Source organism: Panthera uncia, chromosome B4 (genome assembly GCF_023721935.1).
Source record: "Panthera uncia isolate 11264 chromosome B4, Puncia_PCG_1.0, whole genome shotgun sequence".
NCBI classification, from domain to species: domain Eukaryota; kingdom Metazoa; phylum Chordata; class Mammalia; order Carnivora; family Felidae; genus Panthera; species Panthera uncia.
This window is the reverse complement of record NC_064809.1, coordinates 44,686,430-44,706,324: the sequence shown is the minus strand read 5'-3', so window position 1 is coordinate 44,706,324 and position 19,895 is coordinate 44,686,430. Positions and strand designations below refer to the sequence as shown.

At 36.7% G+C, this 19,895-nt stretch overlaps 2 protein-coding genes across 2 annotated transcripts in view; one reads left to right on the top strand and one right to left on the bottom strand.

Annotated features, from left to right (window-relative positions):
• Positions 1–19,895, top strand: part of LRP6 (LDL receptor related protein 6) — a 179,909-nt gene that overhangs the window by 12,794 nt on the left and 147,220 nt on the right. The window contains exon 2 of the mRNA XM_049627077.1: positions 12,068–12,461. Within this exon, the coding sequence (XP_049483034.1) occupies positions 12,068–12,461 (394 nt within the window). The remainder of the gene's footprint in view (positions 1–12,067; positions 12,462–19,895) is intronic.
• LOC125920112 (39S ribosomal protein L42, mitochondrial) lies at positions 17,636–18,357 on the bottom strand. The gene has a single exon (XM_049627124.1). The coding sequence runs from the start codon at positions 18,216–18,218 to the stop codon at positions 17,790–17,792; it is 429 nt and encodes a 142-aa protein (XP_049483081.1). The 5' UTR covers positions 18,219–18,357; the 3' UTR covers positions 17,636–17,789.

Genomic DNA, 19,895 nt, shown 5'->3' with positions numbered 1-19,895 from the left:
ATCATTCTTCATCAGTTTATTCAGTCCTGTTAATTCTTGTTCTTCTAGATCTTTGGTTAGTAGTCTTATGAACCTATCTGCTTCTCCACTAGCTTCTTAGAAATCCTGATTTAGTCCACTGGTACAGTCTCAAAGTTATTTAAGTGATCAGAAGCCAAGAGTACCTGGTATAGTCCTTTTTCTTTTTTTTTTTTTTTTTTTTAATTTTTTTTTTTCAACGTTTTTTATTTATTTTTGGGACAGAGAGAGACAGAGCATGAACGGGGGAGGGGCAGAGAGAGAGGGAGACACAGAATCGGAAACAGGCTCCAGGCTCCGAGCCATCAGCCCAGAGCCTGACGCGGGGCTCGAACTCACGGACCGCGAGATCGTGACCTGGCTGAAGTCGGACGCCCAACCGACTGCGCCACCCAGGCGCCCCTGGTATAGTCCTTTTTCAACAGTCCTTTGAAGATGAGCACTCTAGCTAGCTTATACCTGATTTGCAAGCACTTTCAGGAAAGCATCAGAATAAAAAAAAAAAACAAAAACCTGTAGATGACAAAAGACTTAAAATGGTGGTGATTAACTTACTCCTGATTATTTAATTTAATTAATTAACCAATTTATTATTAAGTAATTTCTGTGGTCAATGTGGGGCTTAAACTCATGATCCCAAGATCAAGAGTTGCATGCTCTTCTGACTAAGCCAGCCAGGTGTCCCACTATGGATTATTTTATTTTTAAAGTTTATTTATTTTGAGAGAGAGAGAGTGGGGGAGAGGGAGACAAAAGGGGAGAGGGAGAGAAAGAGGGAGAGGGAGAGAAAGAGAGAATTCTAAGCAGGCTCCACACTGTCGGTGAGGAGCTCGATTTGGGGCTCGAATTCATGAACCATGAGATCATGACCTGAACTGAAGTCTGATGCTTAACTGACTGAGCCACCCAGGTGCTGCCACGACCCGCACCCCCCCCCCCCCCCCCCCCCCAGTAATTTTAAAAACGAAAGATCTGATGAGAGTTTGTTATAAAACATAATGCAATTGATTAGGAAATTTGGTTTTGTGACATGCAAACGAAAGTCAGGTCAATCCAAAAAAGTTTTAGACAAAATATAACCATAATGATTAACCTTATTTTAAAGAAGAGTGGATATTATATCATCTATATGATGAATGTATATGATCTTTGCAGAGAATAAAACTGTAAAATATATCATAATCCTGGGCCACATGTCCCATCAAACATATAGTTAGGGCACATCAAGAATATTTCAAAATTAAGAGGGAATGGGGTGGGAAGGAGGCCAAAAACAACAACAAAGAGAATATATCGAGATTATTAAGTAAAAATTTTAATAAGTCTGGAATAAGTCCTAAACATCTATATAATAAAATTCCTTAAGTAAGTGATGTGAATTCTGACTGAGAAACACGAGCCTATTGTATATGACGAAGTTAACATAAAAATGTGTAACGGAAATGATCACTGATGACACAGTATTGTTGTCTAATATTAGGAAAAGCAGCACCAGGACTCCTGATAAATAGAAACATATCATTAACAGAATATTGATAAATTCCTAGGAACTTCATGTAATTTGTTAAATAATATTTTACTCATATGATTTAATCTAGGGAATGTAAGCATCACTTCTGATTTGCCATGTAATAACATTTTTTTTTAAAGATTTAATTTTTTTAAGTAATCTCTGTACCCAATGTGGGGCTCAAACCCATAACCCCAAGATCAAGAGTTGCATACTGTACCAACTGAGCCAGCAAGGCGCCCCACAAATCATAACATTGATCAAATTAACCTAGTTATTTTTAACACCTCTTTTTAGAAGATGAAAGAAGAAATTCTTTGTGAATTCCCAGGGACCCTTTGGGAAATTTCGAAGATAGTCATGGGGCAAAATACATCATTTAGGACTTGATTTAGTAAAAGCAGAGTGTTGGAGTTGTAGGAGATTTGGAGATTTGAACGTTTGATTAGATAGGATGATGGGTCATTGAGAAGAAATAGTTGGCTACCCATTTAACCAAAGTGTAAAAAATTTTATTTAAAGTAAACATAGGAAGGAACATGATGAAGCATAGCTCTCTGAAAAGTGAGAAGGATTTTTGTTTTGTTTTGTTTTTGTAAATAATCAAGATATGATAAAGTCAACATCAAGCACAGGAAATTCTAATTTTTTTTTTTAATGTTTATTCATTTTTAAGAGACAGAGACAGAACATGAATGGGGGAGGGCAGAGAGAGGAAGACACAGAATCTGAAGCAGGCTTCAGGCTCTGAGCTGTCAGCACAGAGCCTCATGTGGGGCTCAAACTCATGAATCGCGAGATCGTGACCTGAGCCAAAGCTGGACCCCCAACCAACTGAGCCACCCAGGCGCCCCTCAAGCACAGGAAATTCTGATAAGATACGGGATTTTCACTTTCTAGGGAGATTATTTAGAAGGCAAAGAAAAATCTTTTATAACCTCTTTATTAAGAGCAGACCAGTAACCCGAGAAAATTTTGTCATTTTAATAGACTGAATTTTACTTTTGTGCAAGTAACAATATTTGATACTAAAGCACTTTTTGAAAATCTTACAAATAAACCCATCAGATCCTAGCCAGCTTTGACCACAACAAAAAAATTTCTTTTTCATAAACTTTTCATAATTTTCTGTAACCATTCAGCTTTTGTCTTGCATCTTCTTCTTTCTATTCTGGACTAATTAGTCATTTTACTTTGGGACTATTTTCTTTTTCTTAATAAAAACACATCCTGCACACCTGTATACAAAGTTGTTCTTTTCTGTCACTTTTTCTCCTAGTACAGTTTCATTTATGAAATTATGGGGGCACCTGGGTGACTGACTCCGTTGGTTAAGTGTCTGGGTCTTAATTTTGGCTCAGGTCGTGATCTCATGGTTCGTGAGATCAAGCCCTGTGTTGGGCTCTGAGCTGACAGCTTGGGGCCTGCTTGAGATTCTCTCTCTGTCTCTGTCTGTCCCCTGTGCATGCACGCTCACTCTCTCAAAAATAAATAAACGTTAAAATAAATGTAAGATTATGACTTAATAATTGCTGCTATTTTACGGAGTTGGAGACCTGAACTACCTGTCATGCACCATCATTTTTCAGTAGACTGTCAGAGCTTATGAATATATATCTTACAACTTTTTATAGCCATACACTTCTCAATGTGGCAAAGATGAATATGCTTATAAATAAACTCAAATATATATATATATGTATATATATATATATATATATATGTATATATATATATATATATATATGTATGTATATAGCTGCTTGGTAACCCTCAAAGTAAGGGGTAAAAAATATATATATAAACTTGAAATGCTTATGCTGTATTCTATCTTATAGAAATGATCTTGTTATTTAATAAATATTAGTGAATTAGCATAGTTCTTGCAGTTTTTTTAAACATTTTTTTTAATGTTTATTTTTGAGAGAGAGAGAGAGAACACGCGGGCGAGCAGGGTAGGGACAGAGAGAGAGGGAGACACAGAATCTGAAGCAGGCTCCAGGCTCTGACCTGTCAGCACAGAGACTGATGCAGGGCTCAAACCCACAAACCGTGAGATCATGACCTGAGCAGAAGTCGGATGCTTAATCCACTGAGCCATCTAGGTGCCCCAGCATAGTTCTTAACGTGTTAAGAAAATATTTTGGAAACTATCTTCAAGTTGGTTTATTACAATACAAAACATAGTTACTAACTGAAATAATGATTGTCAGAACAACTTGGCTAAATACAAATGTAGATGTAAAGCTAGTTTATTCTGTTAGTAAACCTGTAAAAGTTTAGGAAGAACATATCCAGATAGAATAAAAATGTATGCTTGTCTTAATTTTATGTCGATAACTCAGAAGACATAGCTATTTTTATTATACCAACAATATTGAACTAGTCTCATTTTCCGAAGATTTACTTAAATATGTGTTACTTTGGATTCTTAAAATACGTGGGTTAGTTTCTATGAAAAATACTTTTGAAAGTAGAAGTTGTTTAAGTTCCTTGATTTTTGGAAATCTTAGGAATATTCAATTTATATGAACAAGTATTTACTTTCAAACCAATTAGAATAGAACTCTTTTAAGGGATTTTATAATCTAAAATTATAATTGGTAATACCATCTAGAGATAGGAAAATATTTTATGTATGTATAACACATGTTACATTAAAAAAACATGTATTAAAATACTGTAATAGCATTCTGTAGTGACAGTTGGTAACTACACTTGTGGTGAGCATGGCATAGACTTTTGAAATCATCATGTTGTACACCTGAGAGTAACGTAACATTGTGTATTATCTATACTTTAAGTTTACTTGCTCTGCATGAATAAAAGTTCTTTTAAAAAAGATTATGAAGGATTCATGGAAACAACTAGTGCCCACTAAGCTTATTTCAGGTTTGACACGGTACTGACTCCAGGAGAGGGAGGTGAGAGCCTTAGGCACTGAGACACAGGGAAATTTGGGTTGGTGTTTGGAGTCCAGCTTTGGAATCAGACCTGGGATTGAATTTGTTCTCCACATCATAAACTTATTAATTGGATGGTCTTGAGTTAGGTAGTTAACATCATTGATTCTTGATTTCTTCATCTGTAAAATTGGCATAATGATACCATCTACTTTACAGTGTTGTAAAAATTAAATGAGACTATATGTAAAGCACTAAGCATGCTGCTAAGTTGTAGCTGATGTCGTCCTCGTTATGTGTATAACTGTATTCTACTGGCATTTTTGGCATTATGATGGAAAAGTAGAATTCTCGTTAATGGGAAAGCACTGTGGGTAGGTGTCAGAATGAGCAGATTTTTGTAAGAAAATATGGAACCTAGAAGAACTCTAGATTCCTTACTGACTGGCTCTGTGACCACGGATAGGTCACTTCTTTGTGTCTTAATTCTCTTAATTACCAGTGAGGTAGGGACACCTGACTCAAAACCCTCACAGGGAGGACATGGAAATCAAGTGGAATCATACGTGTTAAACTGTTCTTTAAAATACAAAATATTGTATGCAAAAGTGATGGCTCTGTTATTTTTGTTATGAAGGTTAAGCATCAGAAGTTTTGCTGAGTGTGTCTCCCCCGTGGGGCTCTATTAACAGGCTACTTTAATGCCGCTGCTCACATTTTTATTAATATTGGTTATTAACTTGGCCATATCATTATTAGAACTTTATTTATTTATTTATTTATTTATTTATTTATTTACGAGAGAGGGTGTGAGTGAGGGGCAGAGAGAGGAGACAGAGAAGTGGGGCTCATCCAAAGTGGGTCTCGAGCTCCCCCAATGTGGGGCTCTAGCTCATGAACCATGAAATCATGACCTGAGCTGAAGTTGGACGTTTAACCAACGGAGCCAGCCAGGTGCCCCAGCAGTGATCTTGTTGAACATCTCCATCAGCGCTTTTGAGTGACCAGATGCGTTGTCAACGAGCAGTAATATTTTGAAAGTAATCTTTTTTTTTCTGAGCAGTGGGTCTCAACAGTGGGCTTAAAAACCAGTAAACCATGTTGTAAACAGATGTGTTGTCATCCAGGCTTTGCTGTTCCATTTATAGAACAGGCAGAGTAGATTTAGCATAATTTTTGAGCACTCTAGGATTTTCAGAATGGTGAATAAGCATTGGTTTCAATTTAAAGCCACCAGCTGTATTATCCCCTAAGGAGAGAGTCAGTTGGTTCTTTGATGATTTGAAGCCAGGCATTGACTTTTCTCTAGCTGTGGAGGTTCTAGATGTTGTGTTTTTCTAATATAAGGTTGTTTTGTCTACATTGAAAATGTGGGATTTAGTGTAGCCACCTTCCTTAATTATCTTATCTAGATTTTCTGAATAACTTTCTTCTGCTTCTATATTGATACTTGGTGCTTTACCTTGCACTTTTATGTTATGGAGAGGCTTCTTTCTTTAAACCTCGAGAACCATCCTGTGTTAGCTTCAGACTTTTCTGCAGGTTCCTCACCTCTCTCAGCCTTCGTAGAACTGAAGAGAGTTTGGGCCTTGCTCTGGGTTAACCTTTGGCTTAAGGGAATGTTGTGGTTGGTTTGATCTATCTAGACTGCTAAAACTTTTTCCATTATCATCAATAAGGCTGTTGTGCTTTCTTATCATTTGTGTGTTCACTCTAGTAGTACTTTTAATTTCCTTCAAAAGCTTTCCCTTTGCATTCACAACTTGGCTAATTGGCACAAGAGGCCTAGCTTTTGGCCTGTTTCTGCTTTTGACATGCCTTTCTCACTAAGCTTAATCACTTCTAGCTTTTGATTTAAAGTGAGAGATGTGGGCCTCTTACTTTCACTTGAACACTTAGAGGCCATTATAGGGTTATTCATTGGCCTGATTTCAACATTGTTGTGTCTCGGGACCTGAGGAGAGGGAGAGACACAGGGGAATGTCTGGTTGGTGGCACAGTCAGAACACATAAAACACTTATTGATTTTGTTGTCTTTGTGGGTACAGTTTGTGGTGCCCCAAAACAATTACAGTAGTAGTATAACAGGTCACTGATCAAAGATTACCATAACAAATACAACAATAATGAAAATATTAGAAATATTAGGAGAATTAACCATAAGGTAAAGTACATACATGAAGTGAGCAAATGCTATAGGAAAAATGGCACCAGTAGACTTGACGCAGAATTGCCACAAACCTTTAATTTGTAAAAAAGGCAGTATCTGCAAAGTGCAGTAAAGTGCAAAGTGCAGTGCGGTGAGGTGTGTTCCCTTGTGATGAGCCAAGGAAATTGCCTCTGTAATCTCCTGGAGGAGTCAAGGGAGAATAGAAAAGGCCTCACAGAATAGCTGGGAATATTCCTGCTCAAGAGTTAGGGTGTGATTCTCTACTCAAAGAGCCAGAGAAAAAAATTTCTTGGCTGGAAAATATCAAAGTACCATGTTGCAACAGACTAGATGTATGGAGCACTGATTCAGGAGTTGAAATTGAGGAAAGATACATGAATTTCTGGACAGGAGAGAAGTTTAAATAGCATTATCAAGGTAGGGATGGTGTGTGTCCGTAGTTGAAGCCCAGTCCTCATCCAAGTTATGTCACCATACAAGCGTCAAAAATAAATCCCTACTTAGGAAGACACTTTATTTGGAAAGACTGTTGTGATGCTCTGACCATGAGGTACGTAGGTATCTGAACATCAAATACCAAAAGGCTTTTCTCTTTTTTTTTTTTTAATTTTTTTTTAATGTTTATTTATTTTTGAGACAGAGAGAGACAGAGCATGAACAGGGGAGGAGCAGAGAGAGAGGGAGACACAGAATCTGAAACAGGCTCCAGGCTCTGAGCTGTCAGCACAGAGCCTGACGCGGGCTCGAACTCACGGACCGTGAGATCATGACCTGAGCCGAAGTCGGACGCTTAACCGACCGAGCCACCCAGGCGCCCCCAAAAGGCTTTTCTCTTATAGATACAAGTGAATAGTGCCAGCAGAATCTTTGTGGGAGAGTGGGATAAACTGGTGGGGGTTAGCAGATGACATGACCGTGGTAATTTAACAGATGTTTTTTCTGTGGTCACCTTATGCTCGGAACGAGTCCTTAAAAGAGGATGTTCTGCATTGTCTTGCTTAAGCTGAGAGCTAGCCAAAGTTTAGCAGTGCGTGGCGAGGAGGTATACTTGACTAAACTTTGGACAAGTCAATAGGTAAGAAATGGGCATTTGTGAGCCCTTGGCCAGTACTTAATGTAAAATCCTTTTGGGTTAATGGCAGATATATTGCTTCTGGAAAATACCTTTTAGATATTAGTGCAGGTTCTAGAAAATACCTATTCGATATTAGTAAATATGTTTACCGTATTATTGTCAGGCAGTAAACTCTGCCACGGTTTGGGGATAAACTTAGTTATAAGATATTGCTGCTGTTCCCAAGGGACAGAGGTCTTGGTTGAAATAGTAAATGTATTTTTAAAAATGCTAATATCAAATACATGGTAAAGACTGTAAGGTCTCAAAGAAGGAAAGCTGAGGCAGTAGGAAAGATTGATGGAATAGGTAAGGTTTAAATCTGGCCTTGAAGAACTTGCTTGCTGGGATAATGAGAGAGAAATACGGAGTATGGAAAATGAATACACTGTGGTGATGTAGTGCTCACAGTCAGTATGTTAAAAACCAGTTTGTATGATCCAGAGGCTATTAAGTTAGAGTCATAGGTAGAAGTCACCTGGTGGTGGCCTGAAGTATTGAGCCTTTTTTATTTTAGGCAAAGGAAATCAGAAAGCTTTTTGAGTGAGATAAAGCAGAAGTATTTGAGGTGGAAAAGGATTGGGAGAATATTGAGATCACTTACTATTAGTTTAGGTGTAAGGTCATGAAGGTCTAGAGTAGGATAGTGGTTCTAAAAATGGAAAAGAAACAGATTTAAGGACATGCTAAAGAAGGATCAGCAAGACAGTAATTGGCAGACTGGGGGAAAAGGGAGGTGTCAAAGAGGGTACCAGTGAGATTAGAAAATGGTACTGTTGACTCTTGAAGTGTTGTTGTTTTTTTTGTTTTTGGTGGGTTGGGGGGCAGGTGATGAATTTAATGGCTAGAGGAGATAGCCAACAAGAGGTTATAGGTCCAGTAGTGAAGATTAGGCTGGAGATGAAAAAATTACCTGAATAGAGTTGCTTTATTGACCAGGTGAACTTGGCTTTCTCTACTATACTTTTGCATTTCAGGAACAAGAAAGAGAGAATCTTGGGGATATCTATAATTGAGAAGTGGGGGGGGGGGAGATTTGAAACTAAAAGGCAAATGAAGCATGACCAGAAAAATAAGAATAATAGCGTAGTATAGTATAAGGAGAACATTCTGTATAGGTAGAGCTATCGTCAACACTGTTGAATGCTAGAGAGGTCAAGAATAAGGACTGAGAAAAGGCCATTGGATTTGGTTAGGAAGACTTGGAGAGAGTAGGATTAGTTGAGTGACGGGTGGAGAGTTACTGTAAATTAGAATAAGAGGTGGTGGTATGAAGTATATTCAGTATTGTAAGATTTTGTGGTGAGGAGAAATACAATTCTCTTGGTGGTAGCAAGGTTAGGGATATTAAAGTTTTTGATAGCAGGGACCTGGCAGGAGTCATTGAAGATCTAAGAAATAGGGAATCATCCATAGAGCAAAGTTGCAGAGAGGAAGTAGGGAGGCTGAATCAAAAGTTTTGCTTTAACCTTAAAAAGGAGAAAGGGTAACTTGTCATTTGAGACTGTGGACAAGATAAAGGAGGATGGGTGGGACATGTGGAGATTTTTGAGAAGTTTAAATTAAGTTGTTGGGGATATATGACATTTACCTTGTTAGAGTGAACTCTAGGATTTCCTTTTAACAGTTCGTAGGTTTAAGTATAGTCCTTTATTTCTTTCTGTATTTTTTTTTAAAGATCTTATTTTTATTTTAATTTTTATTTTATTTATTTATTTTTTAAACGTTTATTTATTTTTGAGACAGAGAGAGACCGAGCATGAACGGGGGAGGGTCAGAGAGAGGGAGACACAGAATCTGAAACAGGCTCCAGGCTCTGAGCTGTCAGCACAGAGCCCGACGCGGGGCTTGAACTCACGGACCGTGAGATCATGACCTGAGCCGAAGTCGGCTGCCTAACCAACTGAGCCACCCAGGCGCCCCTAAAGATCTTATTTTTAAGTAATATCCACACCCAACATGGGACTTGAACTCAATAATGCTGAGATCAGGAGTTGCATAGTGACTGTAGTCACTGAGCTGTAGTGACTGAGCCAGCAGGGGTCCCTAAGTATAGTCCTTTAGAAATCTTAATTATAAACAGTACTGCTAAGTTAAAAGAAGTTAACTTGTTCCCCACCCCAACCTTCTTTTATTCCTCTTGTACTTAGGCTTCTGAAGCCTTAAATGGTCAGATGGGTTCTTTGGATTTTGTAGACCCCATGTTCAGTAGAAATGTTTGACTTGAAAGTCATAAACAGACTTACTATTACTAGATTTAGCTGATACTTAATGCCATATGCAGATCTGGTCCACAGTTTTCCAAGGATAGTGCCAAAGAAAGGTGCTCAATAAATATTAGATTATTATCAGTTTTGGACTTTAAATTATAAGTGCTCAGACTTAGCCTTGTGCAGCACTTGGCATTGTACCCTTCATTAATAGAGACCCTTTTCCTGATTTTTTGAATTGGCTCCTAGTATGAGGGGCTCGATATAAGAGAGTGCACTGGACACTGTGAGTACTGATAAATCAGTGTGATGAATGAAGGCATGAAATTAGTTAAAAGTGAATCAATCTGTGAGGGAGATTTATAAATTTGTCAATAACAGTATCAGATGTACAGAATAAGCAGAAAGAGCTCTTAGTCACTTTTTAAAAAATCTATCCACCCATTTGTTTTTGACTAAGAAAGTTGAATTTAAGCTTTGTTAGAAGGGAAATTCATGTTATAGATGAAAATAGTGGACTTTATAACTCCATTTGGCAGCCATAATCCATAAACTGGCTTAAACATCATTTTTTTCTTTATGCTTTTTTGAGCACCTTAATTTTTTGAAATTAATTTCTTAAAAACGGGGTAGCAATTACTTTTAAATGGTATGTGGTATTGGCTTTGGATGACACAGTTTTAGACCTTCGGTAAGTAATTGTGGGAGAAGATTATGTAGATTATTGTATAATTCTGGTATTATTTTTCCTTCCTCATTTGTCTTATCTCAGCCTTTAGATCTGTGCTATCCAATACGACCACTTGTCTATTTAAATGTAAATGAATTAAGATAAAATAAAATAAAAGATTTAATTTCTTAGTCATACTAGCCATGTTTTAGGTGCTTCCTAGCCACATGTGGTCAGTGGGTACTGTATTGCCCAGTGGAGAGTCTATTTCTATTATCATAGAAAGTTGTGTGGATAGTTGTAGTCTAGATCTTTAGTTACTAATAATGCCTGGAAAGTAAATATCAGAAACTTGGAATAGATACTTAAAACACCCCAAACCATGGAATTTATACAACTTCAATCCTAACAAAGTCAGCCTTCTAAAAGTTAAATATTATTTCTTTAGGATAGCCTTTGTATTTAATTTTGGTCTTAGGCCTTACTCAGAGGTCATTCTGATAATAATGTAAGACAGAATAAAATAGTTGTGATAAGAGCTGTCTCTGCCAGACTGTTTATTTAACAGCTTAATTAAGATATAATTGATGATACAATAAATCGTGCATATGGAAAGTATAACATTTAATAAAGTTTTGATATGTATATATCTCTGGAACCATCATCATAGCCAATCTAATATATCTATTACCTACAGGTTTCCTCATGCCTCTTTATAATCCCTCCCTGTATAAGCCCTGTTCTTTTTTTACCCTCTCTGTTCACCTCTAGACGATTGCTGATTTGCTTTCTGTCACAATAGAGTAATTTGAATTTTCTAAAATTTTGTATAAGTGGAGTCATGCAATCTATACTCTCTTTTTTTTGGTCTGACTTCTTTCACTCTCCATAATTATTTTGAGATTCACATATTGTATGAGATTACATGTACACATAATTCATTACTTTTTATTGTATGGATGTATCACAGTTTGTTCATCTATCTGTTGATGACTGCTGCTGTTGATAAGCTGCTATGAACATTTATATACAGGTCTTTGTATTGACATATGCTTTTATTTCTCTTGAGTAAATACCTAGGCATGGAATGGCTGGATAATATGGTAGGTTGTATGTTTAACCTTTTAAGAACTATTTTCCAAATTGGCTGCACCATTTTACATTCTCTCCAGTAGGGTGTGAATGTTCCACTGGTTCCATCGTTGCAAATTCTTGGAATGGCCAAGCTTTTTAATGTGACAGACTATTTTAACCAGAAAAGACTGTCCTAGGAGAATTAATTCCTGGTTCTTGCAACTTTTTGTATTTAAGTGCTACAAAAATAGTATTTTGTGAAAAGATTTTAAGACAGTCTTCTACAGATTTATTTACTCTTATTTTTGATAGTATTTGTTCATTAATGCTGATTTGAAACTCAATTTATGAGAGCCATTACATTTCCTTTCTTACTTATTTCTCTTTTTTTGTTCTAGCGGCCCCTTTGTTGCTTTATGCAAACAGACGGGACTTGCGATTGGTTGATGCTACAAATGGCAAAGAGAATGCTACGATTGTAGTTGGAGGCTTGGAGGATGCAGCTGCGGTGGACTTTGTGTTTGGTCATGGCTTGATATACTGGAGTGATGTCAGCGAAGAAGCCATTAAACGAACAGAGTTTAACAAAACTGAGAGTGTACAGAATGTTGTTGTCTCTGGATTATTGTCCCCTGATGGACTGGCATGCGATTGGCTTGGAGAAAAATTATACTGGACAGATTCTGAAACAAATCGGATTGAAGTTTCTAATTTAGATGGATCTTTACGAAAAGTTTTATTTTGGCAAGAGTTGGATCAACCCAGAGCTATTGCCTTAGATCCTTCAAGTGGGTAAGTTTTGTGCAATGTACAAAGGCTGTTGCATCTCTGTTTCCTGGTTTCTTTCTGCTAGCATAGACTCCCCCATCCCCAAGAGAAAAGAGGTCAAAAACCCAATTTTAGATTCTTTGAGCTTCTTTTCAAGTAGACTTGAATGTGGAAGATTGTGTTGTGTTCTTTAAGATGTTTCTGTAAACAGTTTTGTTTCTAATATCACTTACAGGACAGCAATATATAGAGTTCTTGGTTTGTTTTCTACATTTAATAAGTACAAGAGGATAATTAGAAGAAGGAATGAAGACCTAAAAGAGTAGTATTGATTTATGGATCTTAAAACTTTCATTGTATATGCAATCATTTTGTAGTACTAGTGTTTTTTTAATTAAACTCTGAACTATTATTTAATAATTTAATATGCCAGTATTGAATGAACAATAAAAATTAAGTTGTTAACTCATTTCTAATTCAAGAGATTTGCTGTAAAGATTTATTTTCTAATGAGAAGGGAAACATAAAGCCAAGGGTAAATCCTGTTAGAAAATGTGAACTGTGTCATTATATGCTTCTGTTACTATGCTTCACTTCTACCATATACCATTCCTTGATACTTGTTTATTGAATATGTTGTCATGCCACCTGTCATGGTAGGGGTAGATAAACATCTAAACATGAACCTGAAATGAGTTACTAGTAATTTAAAATCTAAAGATAAGTAACCTGCAAATAACCATTTTAACACTTTGTTTTCTTTGACTTTCAAGTATGTTGGAATGTTTTAAAATTCATTTATAGGAGTGCCTGGGTGGCTCAGTCGGTTAAGCGTCCAACTTCAGCTCAGGTCATGATCTCATGGTTCGTAAGTTCAGGCCCCTTGTTGGGCTCTGTACTGAAGGTCAGAGCCTGGAGCCTGCTTCAGATTCTGTTTCCCCCTCTCTTCTGCTCCTCCCCTGCTTGTACTCTGACTCAGTATAGTGAAACTTTAGGATGAGAAGTCTGGAACACACATGTAATTTTTATGTGTGTGTATTTATATATGTGTGTGTGTGTGTGTGTGTGTGTGTGTGTGTATTTGTATAATTTTCAGAGGGGCATTAAGAGGTATCTGCTAAAGTCAGGATGGTCTTTTAATAAAGCATGATAAAATACAGTGGTTCTAGTGGGAGGAAAAAGTATTGAGTGGCCCAAGGAGGAGGTCACAGATGTTGGATATGCAATAAACTGTACAGATTGAAGAATTTGGTTGTTGAGAACTTGAAAGATATTTTTGACAAATGGAATCTGTGTTTTTCCAACAAAGTTTGAGAGTCTCCGTGTTGAAATGTTTGTGAGGTTACTGCTTTATAGAGCATACAGGGTTTTTGGTGCTTTCAGTGGTCATTAGGGAACTTTGGTGAAAAGACAAATAGTTCTTAAAATTTTTTTTTTGACAGACTTAATTTTATAACTGTAAGGGTGATGATGGCAATTTAGCCAAATATCCATTAAATAGTATGTTTAGAGTTCTGCTTTTTGTGTTCTTGTTGGGGAGAAAGAATATCTTTAAGGATTTGCAGTGTATTTAAAGACAGAAAACTTGGGAGAGAGAACTTTCCCTTCTTCAAAAGCCTGTTTATTTGCATTATGTAGTGTGTAAGTGGAGAGGGGAAGAGTGTTAAAAAAAATTGGAAGGGCCACAGAGCTCTTGTGGTGGATGGGTAGATAAAAGAGCTTGATTACCACAGTTCTGGAGCAGCATGTAGATCATTTCTATAAGGAATAATACGATAGTACATCATATAAGGGATAATGTGATGGTACGTATTCAAGGGAGCTGAATTTATAGGTAACTCTTCACTCAGGATTTGATAATATAATGATTAAATGAGTCATTCTCATTTTGTGCCCTAAAGCTGATCAGCTTTACTTCTGGGTGTCTCATCTGATAAGTATCTAGGAAGTAAGTTTACCGTATGATTAAAAAATACATTAGAGTTTTTCTGTGGCTAACTTCCCAGTATTGAAGATGAGAATCCACCAAAGACTCAGCTGATCAAGAATATTACTGGAAGAATCAATAAAACTGTGCTTTGAAGGTAGACAGTAGTGTTATTAAAGCTTCTAAGGGATGCTCAGTGAAGGCGTAAAGTTTGCTCAGACACTCAAATATTTTTTCATTATTTTTGAAGGTTGTGGTTAGTGTTGCTTATGTGTAGGAGTGTGTATGTAAATTTTCTCCCCCTCCCATTCTTAAAATCTTTTTAATTTTTGGAAAGTTATGTGTCATATGGCTATTTTTAAAATTACACAACTGGAAATAAATAGAATGCAGCCAAATGGTATACATTTGGTAGTTAGCATGATGGAGTGTAAAATTATATTTTAAACTCATGCATTTAAAAATATATTCTATCAGTCTTCAGTGTTGATCTTAAATTTATGTTAAGGATTGTGGTTTTACTGGAAAAGTAATTTTAGATTGAGTACATCACTTATCAAACAGAAGAGATGATTTCCAGATTTATTTTGGGGGGGGGGGGAGAAATGAAGTTTACTTTCCAGAGAAAGTACATGAAAACAGTGCTGAAGAAAAATGTAGGCCTTATCAGAGTTCCAGTATCCTGGGTTATGGGGTTCAGAAGAGCTGACTGAGCTCTCTCACATCAGCTTATGTAAAAGGAAAGCTATTGAATGACTGGTATTGTTTGAGCCCTGGGAACTAGTGCAGACATCTGTGTGCTTTCGGATGTATGGAGTTCTTTGTGTGATCAGTCCATTTAGCCTAGACTGAAGGAAGATTTTTATTTCCCTACCTAAATTTGGCCTCTGTTAGTCTGAGATTTTTTTTTCTTTCTTTTGAGTGATGGCAGTGTAGAATTCAGAATAAGGGGCAGGAAAATGGGTGTATACAAATTGTTCCAGAAATGAACAACCATAGTTAGAGAAAGCAGTATCCTTACTTTATAGGGAAAGGTATTCCTGACTGTGTGGCTGCTCTAATTGTAAGTTCCTTAGTCTGTTTCACAATGACTGTACTAATCTTAGTGATGTTGAGGGCCAGGTGTTTCAGGTACACATAAAGCAGTTTTAAGGGTTTTTTGTTTGTTAAGGATCTGTTCATATTTCAAATCCTTTTGGATATTTTTGAAAAAGTTAAACTTTAGTGATTCAGTCTGAAGTGAATTCATACTGAACCACTTTGAATGATACATATTTTTAAAATATATTCTTATCATGAAGAATAATATTTATAGTACTAAGAGCTCTGCTTTAAAAATGCTTGCAGAACTCAGTGGAAAAAGAATAATGTATACTTTCCTCAACAATTATATACATTTAATTGTCATATCTTGAGTATGTTTAAAAGTATTTTCTACACTGTTATGTTCCAGGTGACAAAAATCATTCCTGCCACATAGAAGGTGTTCAAAAATATTTAAAAAATCTTTTAATGTCTATTTAATTTTGAGAGAGAGACACAGACAGAGCAGGAGTGGGGGAGGGGCAGAGAGAGAAGGAGATACAGAATTGGAAGCAGGTTCCAGGCTCTGAGCTGTCAACACTGAGCCCACTGCGGGGCTTGAACCCATGAACTGTGAGATGACCTGAGTCCAAGTTGGCCGCTTAACCAACTGAGCCACCTAGGCACCCCAATAAATATCTTTTGAGTGACTGGATTTTTTATTTTCTTTCATAATCCTTTTAGTTTTCCTTGTTAGAGGAGAAAATGTTTTCTAAGCAAATGTAAATTTTAGCATCATCTCATGAATTCTACCTCAGTATGGTTTTGATTATAATTTCTTATTTAAAACATAATAAGGTTTTTAGTTTTTCAATTCAGTTCATCAAGATTATATTTTATGGAAATATAAAAGTCACTTATAAAGTCACTTATAAATATAAGTCATTTTATCTTTTTGGACTTCAGTTTTCTCATCTCTAATATGATGGGTTTCTTTCAGTTTTGACATTGTTTAAACTTAAAAAGTGAAGATATTTAAATAAGTACTCTATATCAATTTAAAATTTTTTACTTTACAATTACACATTCAAGTCCATAATTTAGTGTATGTTACACTTAGAATTATTTCTGCAGAACAGATTCTTTTTAAAAATTTTTTTCTAAAGTTTTTTTTTAATGTTTGTTTATTTTTGAGAGAGAGAGAGAGAGAGAGTGCACAAGTGGGGGAAAGGCAAAGAGAGAAGGGGATGGAGGATCTGAAGTGGGCTCTGTGCTGATAGCAGAGAGCTCGGTGTGGGGCTGGAACTCATGAACCTTGAGATCATGACCTGAGCCAAAGTCAGATGCTTAACCGACTGAACCACCCAGGTGCCCCTTTGCAGAACAGATTCTTAAAATTTGTTTCTACTGCCCTTATTGCATAGGTCATCACACTCAACACCCCCCCCCCCCCCCCGCCCTTTTTTAGGGCTATTCGACTCGTAAAACCAGTTTGCCAATTCTACGTGATGTAAATTGGAAAATACTGTAAACTGTCAAAGGTTCTTTTTGTTTGAAGAATGAAAAAGATAGCAAATTACTTTCAGGCAGATTATATAGGTTAAACATATGTTTGGGAGGTGAGGTTTTGAGATTACTACCCCAAATTTAAGAGAAACGTATTAGAAAAGCCACTAATCCAGGAAATCTGGATTATTGGTTTGGCTTTACCCGCCTCTGGGGTATGATGCAAGGTCCTTGAAAATGAAAAGAAAACTTTTTAAGAATAAGTAAGTGTGTGTGTATATGTATATTTTCAAATGTTAGTGTAGGGCTCTTTACTTAAAAAAAAGAAAAATCTTAACTCATATCCAATTTTTACAAGAAATCTTAATCCCATCCAATTTTTAGTTCTTTATGTCTACTATTCTTTATGTCTACTATCCATTACCCTTAGATTGAGTTTTAATTATGTAGTCAAAATTTTTTTATGTCCTCTATCTCCAGGCCCACTTTTATTGAAGGAATATTAAAAAGGAATATTTGCAGTATAACTAAATGACTTTACCTAGTCCAGTCTCTTAATAGTTTTGGTTTTTCAGTAAACGCTTTCCTTGCTTGCAGCACTGACCTTTTAATTCGGCCTAAGCAGAAAGAAGGATAAAATTTTGTGAGAGTAAACAACAGGATACCTTTAACTGTCTGTATTTTGGTGATCTTACATACCCTTGCTGTATTCCACTGTGATTGGCTCTTTAGAAGCTACAGTAAATTATTTTTATTTTTATTTTTTATTTTTTTAAGACATAAAAAGACATTTTATTATTGTTTTGCTACATAACAGTGAATACACTCAATTGCATTTTCTCAAATGGCAAATAAGACACAAGATAACATCTCTTTGATTCCTGAAAACCTCAATATCATCTGTCTTTTGGTGGATCCAGTTTCCTACGACGTCTATGATACTGTCCACGAGGATACCAACGGTGCTTAGTAGTAAAGAACATTTTGCTAAGTTGTTCTATCATAGGTCCTTGCTCCAAGGGTTCATTTTTTTCTTCTAATCTGGTTTTCAGCACTTGATCATGTGTTTCTTCATTATTACACACAGGATCTGGCCGTGGGATAGGTTTTGTATGTTCATATGGAATGTCCACAGAAGGGTGGTAGCATACTATTGTCCTGCCATCAGATGTCAAAGCAAGCTCTACTTTGCAATTATAGTCATCTGGAAGAGGCGAATACGTAGATTTATGACAAACACAATATAAAGCTCCGTTTTGAATCGGAAATAAATGTTTCCAGATAGTTCTGTTTGATATCACCCGTTTTACTGCTGCTAATACCATGGTGACTCAAGATGCTTATCCGGTGGTGTGAAAGATGACCTGGAGAAACTGCTTTTAAAATCTGCTTCCAGGCATACCTATTTTCATCCCTGACCGACGCTCACCGCGAGCCCGCCGTCTTACCTCCTACAGTAAATTATTTTTATTTTTATTTTTATTTTTTTTAATTTTTTTTTTTTTCAACGTTTATTTATTTTTTGGGACAGAGAGAGACAGAGCATGAACGGGGGAGGGGAGAGAGAGAGGGAGACACAGAATCGGAAACAGGCTCCAGGCTCTGAGCCATCAGCCCAGAGCCCGACGCGGGGCTCGAACTCACGGACCGCGAGATCGTGACCTGGCTGAAGTCGGACGCTTAACCGACTGCGCCACCCAGGCGCCCCATCCTACAGTAAATTATTTTTAACTGGCACCAAATATTTGTGCCATTGAGCCTTTAAGATTTTGGAAGGAGTTTGCCAGAGAGCTGATTTGTGAGGTAGGAAGAAAATGATTGTCTTTAGTATTTTTCGCATTATTTAATATTGATACTGTATTCCTTTTAGAAGTTTTTCTCTTAAGACTTCCTGATTTTTATACTCTTTGGTTTTCCTATCACTTGGACCACTCTTTTCCTTCTTTCACTAGCTCTTGAGATACGGAATAGTAAAAGTGCATCATTTTCTTTATTCTTTCCCTGAGATTATATCCATTTCCATAGCTTTTGCATAGAAGCAGATAGCCAATTATGCTAAAATAGAAAGCTTCATACTAGTCTTTGCTTTAAAACATTGGTTCTGTGTATGAAGGATCTTGCTCCATATCTCAGCAACGTACAGTTTTGAAAGATGTCCTGCAAACTGGGGGAGCCTATTTTCTACCCATTAAATCCTAGAACTGGTAGGAAATCTTGAGGATCTTATAGCTAAAGGCCTTCACTTTTTGGCTAAAGAAACCAAGGCCTTGGCCAAAATAAGAGACAGCTAGATTCTAATTTACAATTTTTTTTTTTTTTTGTAATTTGAGAGAGAGAGAGTGAGCAGGGGAGAGGGGTGGAGGTGTGGGGGGAGGATGCAGGAGAGGGAGAGGGAGAGGGGGAGAGAGAATCTTAAGCAGGCTTCATGCTTGGTGCAGAACTTGATGGAGGGCTCAGTCTCACGACCATGGGGTCATGACTGACCTAAGCTGAAATCAAGCCTTGGACGCTTAACCAACTGAGCCATCCAGGCACGCCAAGACAGCCAGATTCTTAGCTGAGATTTTCCAGTCTCAGATTAAGTGCTTTTTTCTTCATGAAAAGCATCTTGATAAAGCTGTGTTTCTTGTTTTGTTTTGCAAATTGAATTACTTTAAAAATGCAACATGGTAGCTTTATTTAAAGAAGGATTTTTGTAAATTCTTTGTTTTTTAGATTTATACGCTATCATTTTTTATTTTACCATTGCTTTTTGCATGCACTTAATCCACTTGGGTTCAGCTTCCTTATATTGAAGTATGTACTTCAGCTTTTTTTAGCAAAAGTTGATTAATTATAAACTCTTGGTCTTCATCTGAAAATGTATTTAGTTTGCCCTCATTTGTGAGTGAAAATTAGTTGATTATAGAATCTGGGCAATAGTTATTTTCATTCAGTTGTAGGAGGGTCTTATGATTTTAATTATTGCTATGAGAGGTCTGTTATTTTCTAATTAACATTGT

Bases quoted from the DNA above. Each gene is read 5' to 3' on its own strand.
- LOC125920112 (XM_049627124.1), bottom strand. From the start codon at position 18,218: ATGGTATTAGCAGCAGTAAAACGGGTGATATCAAACAGAACTATCTGG.